Source organism: Hemitrygon akajei, chromosome 11 (assembly GCF_048418815.1).
Source record: "Hemitrygon akajei chromosome 11, sHemAka1.3, whole genome shotgun sequence".
NCBI classification, from domain to species: Eukaryota; Metazoa; Chordata; class Chondrichthyes; order Myliobatiformes; family Dasyatidae; genus Hemitrygon; species Hemitrygon akajei.
Genome location: NC_133134.1, coordinates 112947870 through 112961845, shown reverse-complemented (window position 1 = coordinate 112961845; position 13976 = coordinate 112947870). Strand labels below are relative to the sequence as shown.

Below are 13976 nucleotides of genomic sequence, written 5' to 3'. Positions count from 1 at the left end.
TGCTCTACCCTGGTTGGTCCTCCAAAGTGCAACACTTCACACTTGTCTGCATTAAATTCCATCTGCCATTTTTCAGCCCATTTTTTTCAACTGGTTCAAATCATGCTGTAAGTTTTGATAACTTTCCTCACTGTCCACTATACCCCAAATCTTGGTGTCCTCCACAAATTTGCTGATCCAGTAAAACCATATTATCATCCAGATCGTTGAGATAGATGACAAGCAACAACAGACCCAGCACTGATTCCTGTGGTACACCACTAGTCACGGGCCTCCAGTCAGAGATGCAACCACTTACTACTACTCTCTGGCTTCTCCTGTGAAGCCAATGTTTAATTTTACTACCTGAACCTGAATGTCAAGGGGCTGAACCTTCTTGACCAACCTCCCATGCAGGACCTTGTCAAAGGCTTTGCTCAAATCCATGCAGTCAACATCCACTCCCTTCTCTGGTAACTACCTTGAAAAACTCTATAAGATTGGCTAAACGTGTCCTACACGCACAAAGCCAAGTTTACTATCCCTAATCAGTCTCTGTCTATCCAAGTTCTTACATATCCTGTCTCTTAAAATACATTCCTACAACCTTCCCACTACTGACATCAGGCTCACCGGCCTATAATTTCCCAGCTTACTCTTATAGCCTGTCTTAAACAACGGAACAGTAATAGCTACCCTCCAATCTTCCAGCACTTCACCCATGGCTAAAGTTACCTGTTAAACTGTATTGTCTCCCTAATTTTGGCCGCACTAGCACCCATGGTATGTGTAGCATTCCTGAGATCACAACTGGAGGCCTTGTCCTTTAACTTAGCTTAACATAAATGTCAAGCTCAGTTTCTCCTTTGTGATCCTAGAACATTTTCTCCAGTCTGTTCTCTGAATTTAGCCATCCATCTCAAGTAAGTTGCAATAGTGCCTCCTACATACCAAGTTCAAATGCCACAAACACTACCTTGCTATTTTATTTTTGCACTATTTATATATTTATTTGTCAATCCATCTATTTACCTAGCAATCTATCTATTTATTCCAACTTATAGTGATTTTTATGTTTTGCCCTGTACTGCTGCCAGCAAAATAACAAACTTGACGATGCATACCGGTGATTCTGACTCAGAATGAGGGGTCAGTGTGGGGTTGCTGGATTCTGACAGAGACTCAGTGGGCCAAAGGGCCTTTTACTGTGCTGTATGACTCTGGTAACCATTCCGGTGCATCTTCTATTCACGTTGTCAGTCACCTTAACACCTGTCAGCACCAAGTGAAAATACAGCAGAAAGGAAGAGAGATTACGTTAGAAATCACTTCCAAACATTGAGGAGCTTGCTTTCACAATCAAGATTGTAAATTTTAAAACTAAGATTGGTTGTTTGTTCTTCTTAAGCCCTTCATCCATACTGGGGCCTAGGGCCCTGACAATCCAGTTTCTTCCTCTCCCAGGGGTGAGGTCTTTGGCATTTCTCTAGCATTGGGCTTTTATGGGATGGGTTGGTAGCCCTGTGTCCAACCCTCCTCCTTTGGTAGCCACGGGACTGTCCATGGTGGAGATTGAGTACTTGCTATTAACCTTTTATTCTGGCATGAGAAAAAGGCATTTACATCGATTATATCACATATCAGCTATAATGTCATTGAATGGCAAAATAAATATTTAGTTCTCCGTGTTCCTGTTATTATAGTTAATTGATCAGCTCATAACTACAAAGCCTTCACTTTACACATACCCATTTCTGTGGACAGCACTGGTACAGATCCAACCATTAACTAATTCATACTTGGGCTTATCACAGCACAGTGATCTACTAGAAGCCATGACCTGTTGTCTGATCTGTTGCTGTCAGTTTAGGTGAGGTTCTTGCGGAGGACAGTAAATAATCTATAACTGCAACACTTTTAAACTACAGTCATTAATATCTACAAATCCAAATCAGTACAATGATGCATGGTTACCGAGTAATTCAAGAAGTCTTTCAAACAGTATTTGAGTGAGTGTCCATCTATTCACTGTCTCCACAATGTCCAGGAATGGCTCCTGGTGCAAATAAGACCATAAGACATAGGAGCAGAATTAGGCCATTCAGCCCATCGAGTCTGCTCCACCATTTGATCATGGCTGATTTATTGTCCCTCTTAACTCCATTCTCCTGCCTTCTCCCCATCCTGTCTGATGTCTGAACCTCTGCTTTAAACATACCAAATGACTCGGCCTCCACAGCCGTGTGTGGCAAAGAATACCACAGTTTCACCACATTCTGACTAAAGAAATTCCTCATTTCTGTTCTAAAGGGATGCTGTTGTATTCTGAGGCTGTGCCCTTTAGTCCTAGACTCCCCTACTATTGGAAACATCCTCTCAATGTTCCATCCATCTACACTTCTCAATATTCAGTAGATTTCAATGAGGTTTCCCTTTATTCTTCTAAGCTCCAGTGTGTACAGGCTTAGAGCCATCCAATACTCCTCATATGTTTTTTGTTTTTTTTTTGTTTTTTTTTAAATTAGTTTTTCAAAACATTTTACAAAATTAAAAACCCCAAATCCCAATGAGGAGCATTAATACAGAGCAAGATTAAGCATACAATAACAATATGCTACAAAGGGAGAGAATTTAACAAAAAAGCACCTAAATTAAAGACAAGTGAGCTTAGTGTCCTCCCCAAGCCCCACAACACAAGAAAAAAACAACAACAACTCCAGACCAACCACCACACAGTATAAAGAGTATAAGTCCAGACAGTCAAACTCCCAGACTGTGAATACACTTAGTAACAGAGGGTAATAATGCCTACTACCAGAAAAAAAAGGGAGCTGAAAGCAAGGGACTGAAAAGAAGAAAAAACAGAAAAAAAAACCCTAGTCAAGAGGAAGGTTATGGAAGTACTCGATAAAAGGTCCCCAGACCTTATGGAACTTTAGATCCGAATTAAGAACTGAATAATGAATTTTTTCGAGGTCCAAGCAGGCCATAATGTCGTTAAGCCATTGCGCATGAGTGGGCGGGGCAACATCTCTCCATCTAAGGAGGATCAAGCGTCTCACCAGGAGAGAGGCAAAGGATAGTATTCGGCATTTGGTCGGACCCAGACATAAATCTGTCTCGCCCCAAAAACCGAACAGAGCAATTAAGGGGTTAGGTTCTAGGTGCTGATTCAGAATACCCGATAATGTAGTGAAGACATCTTTCCAGAATTTCTCCAAGCTAGGACAGAACCAGTACATATGGATGAGAGAGGCCACGCCCCTCTTGCATTTATCACAGAGCGGACTAATGCCAGGGTAGAATCGAGATAGTTTAGATTTAGACATATGGGCTCTATGAACAATCTTAAACTGTAAGAGGCAATGGCGAGCACAAAGGGAGGTTGAGTTAACCGATTTGAGAACTGTGTCCCAGCTCTCCTCGGATAAGGAGATATTTAAATCCTGCTCCCAGGCCATTTAAATTTTATCCACAGGGGCCCGTCGTAAGGCTGCTAGTTTATCTCGGATAATTGAAATTAAACCTTTACCTAGTGGATTAATGGAAAGAAATAGGTCCATAGCATTTTTCGCAGGCATTTCAAATACTCCTCATATGTTAACTCTTTCATTCCTGGTACTATTGTAAGGAACCTCCTCCAAATCTCAAATCACCCAAACTGACCCAGAACAAAGTAAAACTAAGTCCCAGTAAAAAGCTGGGTTACGCTGGAAGATATTGTAGTGTTTGAAGTCCTCAGCCCGAGGCAGAATAAAACCTACAGGAAGGAACACGACAACGGTGAAGCCCAATGTTCAGAAGGCAAAAGCAGTCTATATTTACGGTCTGCGCAGCATGGCAGCTCATTTCCTCTTGCTTGCTTGTTTCCGCGGCTCGTGGGCTAAGTACAGGTAACCTGTTGCTTAATCTCTTCCCTTGCAGTTTGCTTACATAGCCTTGGTCAAAGACTCTAAGGCAGCAGTGAAGGAGAGACACAAGGAGCTGAAGCAGCTGAAGAGAGCACAGAGGAAGAAGGAGAGGACACCGCAAGGTAATTATCGTAGTGGTTCTGCTTTGGGAACTGTGCCATCCTAAAAGGGTGATGGTTAATGTCAGGAGCAACTCATGCACCAAAATCCCACCGGATTGCCAGCAGTTGGACTAGAGTCAGTAAAACTCGTACTTGTGATTTCAGAGGAATGGAGCAACATACACGAACCTTCACTGATAATTTGCTCCACGTATTAATTGGGTTCATAGCATTGCATGCCAGAGGTCACATATGTACTTAATATGAAAAATTAAACGGAACTTGAATGCACTGTAAGTCCTACAACAGAGCCTCGAAGCCCAAGCCTTTCTTCTAACCCCCACAATCTGCGTCAGCATCTCTTCCATGTCACTGCACCCATGCTTCTCCATTGTGCAATGTAGCTTTGTGAAGATCCATTTTCATCACTTTCTCCAGCTTGAGCGCTAACAAGTTATTTACTGTGGACCAAGAGAAGCTCCTCGGTTTCACAGCCAATGACCGCTGGGAGAGCTCAATCGGTCAGGCGGCATCCGTGAGGGAAGAACTGTCAAAGCTTCGGGTCAAAATCCTGCATTAGGACAGAGAGGGGAGATGGCCAGCGTAAAAGGGGAGTGACAAGAAAGTTGGTGGACTGAGGAGGAGCGTGAGATGACAGGCAGGCAGTGTCAGGTAGAGGAGGGAAGCAGGGGTGGAGATGGAAGAATGTGGCACTCAAAAGGAGAAAGAAGAAGCAAAGAAGATGGAGTAAAGTGGGGATAGAGAGAGTGAAGGTTGGAGGCAGCTGCTGTAGGGAGACAAAATGCTGCCAGAGCTGGATTCTGGTAACTGGAGAGGAGAATGGGAACGGTTAGGGGAGAGGTGAAAGACAGGTGGGATCAGATTGAAGGGTGGGGGCAGCAAGATGAAAGAAAGCTGCATTTGGTAGGGTAGAACTGTGGGGCTGGGGGGATGGAATAAAGATGGGTGAAAGGTGGTGGGCAAAGGGGGGAGTTTCCTGAAACACAATATCCATGCTATTGCATTATGGATTACTCAGGCAAAAATATGAGGTGTGGTTCTGTCCCCAGTTTTACTCTAGCTGACAAATTTGCATTAGTTTCTATTTGCTGTCCAACACTGAAACTTCACAGTGTCATTGTGCAGTGTTCCAACTCCTGAAATGGTGGATGTACTCACCGTTCTTCCTATGAATAGATCTTAGTATTGACTCATAAAGCCCTGTGGAATATACACTGGAATGCTTGAACTGGGTTAATTTTCTAGTCTGGCCATTGATTTATCACCAGTCTTAATTTAACAGTTCAGTGGTTATTGACTCTAAATTGACTAATACTTTACTCAGTTCAGAGAAATGAATAGCTGTGCGACTTTGGAAGAATAATCTGTTTCAACAGCAGTACGTGGCAGTGCTGTCTTTTCAGTGTTACAGGTGTGTTTCTCATTGACAAGTACTTGCTCGGATAGAGGACCGGTTAAGGCAGAGAGCTGGGATAAATGGGTGTTGCTCTGGTTAGCAGTCATTTGTGAGTGGATTGTCACAAGGGTTGGTGCTGGGCTTGAGACTGTTCATGACTTGGGAAAGGGGACCAGGTGTTTGAATTTAACAGCAGGGAGGTTATGGTGCAACTGTACACAGTCATATAGTCATAGGAAAGAAGAGCACAGAAACAGGCTCCTTGGCTCACCTAGATTGTGCTAAACCATTTAAGCTGCACTGGGACCATTGCCCTCCATACCCCGACCATCCAGGCACCTTCCAAACTTCTCTTAAATGCTGAAATTGAGATCACATGCACTGCTTGTGCTGGCAGCTCATTTTACACTCTCACGACTCTCTGAGTGAAGAAGTTGCCCCTCATGTTCCTCTTAAATGTTCACCTTTGACCCTTAACCTATAACCTCTAGTTGCAGTCCCACTCAACCTCAGTGGAAAAAGCCTGCTTGCGGTTATCCTATCTATACCCTTCATAATTTGTATACCTCTATAAAATCTCCTCTCAATCTTCTACATTCCAAGGAATGATGTTCTAAACTATTCAATCTTTCCTTATAACTCAGGTCCTCGAGACCCGGCAATATCTTTCTAAATGTTCTCTGTACTCTTCTAACCTTATTTACATCTTTCCTGTAGGCGGGTGACCAAAGCTGCACACAATACTCCAAAGTAGGCCTCAACAATGTCTTACACAACTTAAACATAATATCCCAATTCCTGTACTCAATACATTAATTTATGAAGGTCCAATGTGCCAAAAGCTTTCTTTAAGACCTTGTATACCTGTGACGCCACTTTCAATGAATTATGGTCTGGTATTCCCAGATCCCTTTATTCTACTGCACTCCTCAATACCAAAACAGTCATTGTGTAAGACCTACCCTGGCTGGTCCTACTGAAGTGCAAAATCTCATACTTTGTTTGCATTAAATTCCATCTGTCATTTTTCCAGTTGATGCAGATCCCTCTTGAAGCTATCATAGCCTTCCTCACTGTCCACTACACCCCCAATCTTTGTGGCATCAGCAAATCTGCTGATGCAGTTAACCACATTATCATCCAGATCATTGACATAGATGACAAACAACAACTGACCCTATGCCGGCCGGTGGTGTAGTGGCATCATCTGGCTGGCTCCTTGCACGCTCTCCGCCCATGCTGGGTTGAGCATCGGGCTAGCAACCTGGCCTCGTAAAATGCTACAGAAGCAGCTAGAATGCCGCCTACAAGACCTGAAAAGGAACAACAACAAACAAAGGACCCAGCACTGATCCCTTTGGCACACCACTAGTCACAGGCCTCCAGTCAGAGAGGCAACCATCTACTACCTCTCTCTGGCTTCTTCCACAAAGTCAATGTCTAATCCAGTTTACTCCCTCATCCTGAATGCCAAAGGACAGAACCTTTTTGACCAGCCTCCCATGTGGGACCTTGTCAAATGCCTTACTAAAGTCCATGTAGACAACATCCATTGCTTTGCCTTCATCCACTTTCCTGGTAACTTCCTCAAAAAATTCTATAAGTTTGGTTAGACATGACCTACCAGGCACGAAGCCATGCTGACCATCCCTAATCAGTCCACATCTACCCAAATACTTATACATTTGGTCTCTTAGAATACCTTCCAGCAACTTTCCCACTAATGATATCAGGCTCACTGGCCTATAATTCCTTGGTTTATTTTTAGAGCCTTTCTTAAACAGCAGAACAACATTAACTATCCTCCAATCCTCCAGTACCTCACCTGTTGCTAAGGATGATTTAAATATCTCTGCCAGGGCCACGGCAGTTTCTTCACTTGCCTCCTGCAGAGTATGAGGGAACAGCTTGTCAGGCCCTGGGGATTTATCCACCCAAATTTGCCTCAAGCCGGCAAACAGCTCCTCCTCTGTAATCTGTACAGGGTTCATGAAGTTAAAGCTGCTTTGCCTCACTTCTATAGACTCCTGAGTAAATACAGATGCAGAAAATCCAGTTAAGATTTTCCCCATCTCATTTGGCTCCAGCCTTCTGATCTAACAGAGGAACAATTTTGTCCCTTGCAATCCTTTTGCTGCTAACGTATCTGGAGAATCCTTTAGTAATCCCCTTCACCTTGTCTGCTAGGGCAACCTCATTGCTTTTTTTTTGTCCTCTGATTTCTTTCTTGAGTCTTCTCTTGCATTTCTTATACTCCTTAAAAACCTCATTTGTTCCTACCTGCCAATACCTGTTATGCACCTCCTTTTTCTCTTAGCCAGAGCTTCAATATCTCTTGAAAGCTGAGGTTCCCTACCTGTTATCATTACCCTTTATTGTGACAGGCACATAACAAGCTTTGTGCTCTTAAAATTTCACTTTTGAAGTCCTCCCACTTTCCAAGTACACCTTTGTCAGAAACCAGCCTGTCCCAATACACACATGCCAGATGCTTTCTGACACCATCAAAGTTGGCCTTTCTCCAATTTAGAATCTCAACCCATGAACCAGACCAATTTTCATATTTACTTTGAAACTAATGGCATTGTGATCACTAGATCACTTCCCCTACACAAGCTTCTGTCTCTTGCCCTGTCTCATTCTCTAATAGCAGATCAAGTATTACATACTCTCTCTCATTGGGAATTTTAAGTAATAATTAAGGCAATTTTGGTGAACACATTTGACAAACTCTATCCCATCTAGTCCTTTTACATTTTGGAAGTCCCAGTCAATTCATGAAAAGTTAAAATAGCCTACTATAACAACCTTATGTTTCTTGCAAACACAAGGTACACTGCAGATGCTGTGGTCAAATCAACACGTAGAAACAAACTGGAGGAACTCAGCAGGTCGGGCAGCGTCCATTGAAATGAGCAGTCAATGTTTTGGACCGAGACCCTTCATCAGGACTGAAGAAGGAAGGGGCAGGGGCCCTATAAAGAAGGTGGGGGGAGGGGGGAGGTGCAGGTGAAAAACCAATCAGAGAAAAGATCAAGGGGTGGGGGAGGGGAAGCAGGGAGGGAATAGGCAGGAGAGGTGAAGAAGGAATGTAAGGGGAAAGCACTATGGGTAGTAGAAGAAGGCAGAATCATGAGAGAGGTGATAGGCAGCTAGAGAGGAGGCAGAGTGAAAGTGGGATGGGGGAAGGAAGAGGGAGGGAATTATCGGAAGTTGGAGAATTCGATGTTCATACCAAGGGGCTGGAGACTACCCAGACGGTATATGAGGTGTTGTTACTCCAACCGAAGTTTGGCCTCATCATGGCAGTAGAGGAGGCCTTGTATGGACATATCTGAATGGGAATGTGAAGCAGAGTTGGAGTGGGTGGCAACCGGGAGATCCTGTCTGTTGTGGCGGACGGAGCGGAGGGGCTCGACGAAGCGGTCCCCCAATCTGCGTCGAGTCTCGCCGATGTAGAGGAGGCTACACCGGGAGCACCGGATGCAATAGATTACCCCAACAGCCTCACAAGTGAAGTGTTGCCTCACCTGGGAGGACTGTTTGGGGCCCTGAATGATGGTAAGAGAGGAGGTGCAGGGACAGGTGTAGCACTTATGCTTGCAGGGTTAAGTACCAGGTGGGAGATCTGTGGGGAGGGACGTGTGGACCAGGGAGTCGCAGAGGGAACGATCCCTGCAGAAAGCAGCGAGGGGTAGAGAGGGAAAGATGCCCTTAGTGGTAGGTCCTGTTGAAGGTGGCGGAAGTTGCGAAGGATAATGTGCTGGATCCGGAGGCTGGTGGGGTGGTAGGTGAGGACAAGGGGAACATGGTTCCTGTTGTGGTGACGGGAGGATGGGGTGAGGGCCGACATGCGGGAAATGGAGGAGATGCAGGTGAGGGCATCATTGATGATGGCAGAAGGGAAACCACGATTCTTAAAGAAAGAGAACATTTGAGATGTCCTGGAACGGAAAGCCTCATCCCAGGAGCAGATGCGGTGGAGACGGAGGAACTGGGAATAGAGAATAGCATTTTTACATTTGGCAGGGTGGGAGGAAGTATAATCAAGGTAGTTCTGGGAGTCAGTGGGTTTATAGAAGATGTCAGCGGACAGTCTATCTCCAGAGGTGGAGACCAAGAGATCGAGAAAGGGGAGAGAAGTGTCCGAGATGGACCAAGTGAATTTGAGGACTGGGTGAAAGTTAGAGGCAAAGTCGATGAAATTGACGAGCTCAGCATGGGTGCAGGAAGCAGCACCAATGTAGTCGTCAATGTATCGAAGGAAAAGTTGGGGAGCAGTACCCGTATAGATTTGGAGCATAGACTGTTCCACATAACCCACGAAGAGGCAGGCATAGCTAGGGCCCATGCGAGTGCCCATAGCTACACCCTTGGTCTGAAGAAAGTGGGAAGAGCCGAAAGAGAAGTTATTAAGTGTGAGTACCAGTTCCGCCAACCTGAGGAGTGTGGTGGTGTTGGGGAACTGGTGAGGTCTATTGTCCAGAAAGTAGCGGAGGGCTTTGAGACCTTCTTGATGGGGAATTGAAGTGTATAAGGATTGGACATCCATGGTGAAAATGAAGCAGTCGGGACCGGGGAACTGGAAGTTATTGAAGAGATGGAGGGCATGGGATGTATCCTGAATGTAGGTGGGGGTGGGGGGGCGAACTGAACTATGGGTGACAAAATGGAGTCCAGGTACACAGATACAAGTTCAGTGTGGCAGGAGCAGGCCGAAACTATGGGTCTAATGGGACAGTCAGGCTTGTGGATCCTAGGGAGGAGGTAAAACCGAGCAATGCAGGGTGTGGGAATTGAGTTTTTTGGCTGACGATGAAAGGTCTCTGGAGTTGATAAGGGCAGTGATGGTACGGGAGACAATAGTTTGATGTTTTTTGGTGGGGTCCTGTTCCAGGGATAAGTAAGAGGAGGTGTCAGAGAGCTGACGTTTGGCCTCACTGAGGTAGAGGTCCGTCTGCCAGACCACTACGGCACCACCTTTGTCTGCAGGTTTGATGGTGAGGTTAGGATTAGTGCGGAGAGAGTGGAGGGCAGTGCGTTCAGAGGGAGTGAGGTTGGAACAGGAGAGGGGAGTGGTGAAGTTGAGACGGTTGATGTCTCGGTGACAGTTGGAGATGAAAAGATCGAGTGTAGGTAGAAGGCCCGGTGGGGGTGTCCAGGAGGAGGAGGAGGGTTGAAGATGGGAGAAGGGGTCATCAATAGGGAGAGGGGAATCCTTGTTAAAATAGTAGGCTCGGAGACGTAAGCGACGGAAGAAGAGTTCAGCATCTTGCTGGGCACAGAACTCACTGAGGTTTGGACAGAGGGGGACAAAAGTTGAGGCCCTTGCTGAGCACAGCACGCTCTGCCTCAGAGAGAGTAAGGTCAGAGGGGATGGTAAAGACATAGTAAGGGTTGGGGCTGGGGTCAGAGAAGGGTAAAGAGTGGGAGGTCTCAGGAGGGAGAGGGGGGTTGGGATGTTCATGGAGAGCGGGCTGAGGGGAGGATGAGGGATCAGAGGAATGGAGGGGAGATGGGGGTGGAGGGAGGGTTGGGAGTCACGGGGAGGATGGGGGTAGTAGAGGACTAAGACGAGCGGTAGGACCCAGCGGCAATAAGAGTGGTCCCGGTCTGGATAGGGTCAGGATCTCAGTCTGAGCTGGATCTAGAGCTATGGGTGTCAGAGTCTGTGGCCTGCAGGGCGCCAGAACTGAAGTCCGAGTCAGAAGCGGGTGAGTCCATGGCGCGCCGGGGGCTGATGCCCATGTCCAGGAGGCCGTGGTTCCAGTCAGGGTTAGAGTCAGAGGCAGATGGGTCTTCGGCCTGCCGGAGGCCTGAGAAGTCGAAGTCCGAGGGGTCGGGGTCTGGGCTGGAGGCAGTCGTTGTCGCAGGCTGCAAGCGGGCGAGCTTGTGATCCTTCTTGGACGCGAGGAAGGAGAAGAAACGACGGTTGGAGGTGTGAATCCGGCGGAGAATTTTGTTTTATTATGTTTATTTTATTATGTTATTATTATAATAACTGTCTGTGGTTTTTCTACAAATTTGTACTTCTAAATCCCTCAGACTGTTGGGTGAGCTGTAATATAACTCCATCAACATGGTCATACCTTTCCTATTTCTCATTTCCACCCATTACCCTCACGAGATGAGTTCTTCAATCTGTCCTGATTCTGCACTGCTGTGACGTTTTCCCTGACTAGTACCACCACCCCTCCTCCTTTAATTTCCCCTGCCCTGTCGCATCTAAAGTGACGATACCCCGGAATACTGAGCTGCTAGTCCTGTCCCTCCTGCAGCCAAGTCTCACTAGTTGCTACAATATCATAATTCCAGGTCACACCTAGAGTACTGTGTGCAATTATAGTCTCCGTGCTTCAGGAAAGATATACTGATTTGGAGTCGGTGCAGAGGAGGTCCACATGGTTGGTTCCTAAGAGGAGAGATTGAATCACTTGGGACTATACTCGCCAGAATTCAGAGGAATGATAGGGGATCTTATCTAAAATTATGAAAGGTATATATAAGATAGAAGCAGGAAAATTGTTTCTACTGGTGAGTCTAGGGCAAAGGGATACAGCCTCAAGATATGGAGGAATAGGTGTAGGACAGAGTTGAGGAGAAACTGATTCTCCTAAAGGGTAGTGTTGTAATGCGAGTATTATTAAAAGTAAGTTAATACTAAGCAGGGAGCTGTTGGTAGCAAGAGGCGGGTTCCGGAGATGACGGGGTTTTATTACTGGTATGCATTGTGTAGTTCCACCACCCAGGCCGCATGAGGTACCTGGAAGCCTCTGTATTGTAAATATCATTTGCCGCCCCAGATAAAGATGTTCTTTTGGCCATAAAATTGTCAAGTGGTCCTTTTGGAAAGCAGAAGTTACCACATATTTTTGGCGACGAGGTGAACTGATTTGTGGAAGTGTCGGCACGTTTCGAACAGGAGCTGTGAGCGGACGAGGAGCCTTGCATTTGGATGGCAATGTTCAAGACTATCGGTGAATTTGTGGAGGGAACCGAGGACTGGCCGGAGTATGAGGAAAGGTTCGGACACTTTATCTGTGCTAATGGAATTACTGAGGAGGCTCAGAAGCACTCTATTCTCCCGAGTGTGTGTGGGGCAAAGACTTACAAGTTGATAAACTTAGCCACACCGCAGAAACCAGGAGAAATTCCATATGATGAACTGGTCAAGCTCGTGGGGAACCACCACAATCCGAAACCTTTGGTGATAGTTCAACGGTGTAAGTTTCACAGCCATTTCAGGAAGCCAGGTCAGTCTGTGGCTAATTTTGTGACCGAGCTTCGGCAGCTGTCGGAGCATTGTGATTTCGGAGCCGTGTTGGATGACGTGCTCCGTGATAGATTAGTATGCAGCATTAATAATGATGCCACACAGAGCCACTTGTTGGGGGAAACCCCACCGTTGACTTTCAAGATTGCCCTAGAGATTGCCCAAAGCATGGAGATGGCTGCTAATAATGCCAAGGATATACAGAGAGGACATGGGGGTCGCAGTCGGCGGCAGTGCTCCAGGTCAGGAGGGAGACTGGTAAACCGGCAAAGCGGGTGGAATGTTTTCGGTGTGGAGGGACGCACTATGCAAATGTTTGCAAATTCACAGATACTGTCTGCCGTGCTTGTAGTAAAAAGGGACATTTAGCTAAAAAGTGCAGGAGCATAAAGGGTAAGGTTAAGCCTGGGCAGGGGAAAGCTCAACAGACTCAGGCAGCCACACACCACCTAGAAGAGGCAGACGAGGAGGCAGCGTGTGCCTACGACATGTCTGGGGTGGAAACGGATGAGGGACCACCTGAACCATATTATGCCACAGTCACTGTCAAGGGAAAGGACATTAAGCTTGAGATTGATTCAGGGGCTACTGCATCGGTCATTAGTGAGGGGACCTACAGGAGGACATGGGGATCCAACCTGCCTCCCGTCAGACCGTCAAAGCTCAAACTCAGGACCTATACGGGGCAGCCCATACCTCATTTATGGGTGTTATATGTGGATATTTCAGCTAAGAGCAGTGGGCCCAGTCTTTTGGGCTGCGATTGGGCTTCGCAAAATCTGGCTCAACTGGCATGAAATTAAGTAAGCACACACAACGGAGGACATTCTGCAGCGGTATAGTGATGTTTTCTGGGGCGAGCTGGGCACACTGAAGGGCGTGACCCTGAAACTCTATGTTGACCCTGAGGCCACACCACGTTTTTTTAAGCCCAGGTCGGTGCCCTTTGCCATGAAAGGCAAAGTCGAGGAGGAGCTGGAACGTTTACAGGGGCCGGGCATCATTGAGCCCGTCCAGTTTTCAACGTGGGCGGCTCCCATTGCTCCAGTTTTGAAGGCAGATAAAACGGTGAGGATATGTGGGGACTACAATTGTACGGTGAATCGGGTCTCTAATCAGAGGAGTACCCATTGCCACGGGTGGATGACCTGTTTGCGACCCTGTCAGGGGGTAAGCTGTTCACAAAGCTGGACATGAGCCATGCCTACCAACAGCTGCTGCTCGACGAGGATTCAAAGGAGTATGTCACCATCAATACGCACAAGGGATTATTCAAATACAATCGCCTGGTGTTT

General features: G+C 46.4%; 1 protein-coding gene across 1 annotated transcript in view; it reads left to right on the top strand.

Annotated features, from left to right (window-relative positions):
- The window catches only part of LOC140736375 (piezo-type mechanosensitive ion channel component 2), a 232857-nt gene that overhangs the window by 114933 nt on the left and 103948 nt on the right, over positions 1–13976 (top strand). The window contains exon 27 of the mRNA XM_073062358.1: positions 3904–4012. Coding sequence (XP_072918459.1) covers positions 3904–4012 — 109 coding nt within the window. The remainder of the gene's footprint in view (positions 1–3903; positions 4013–13976) is intronic.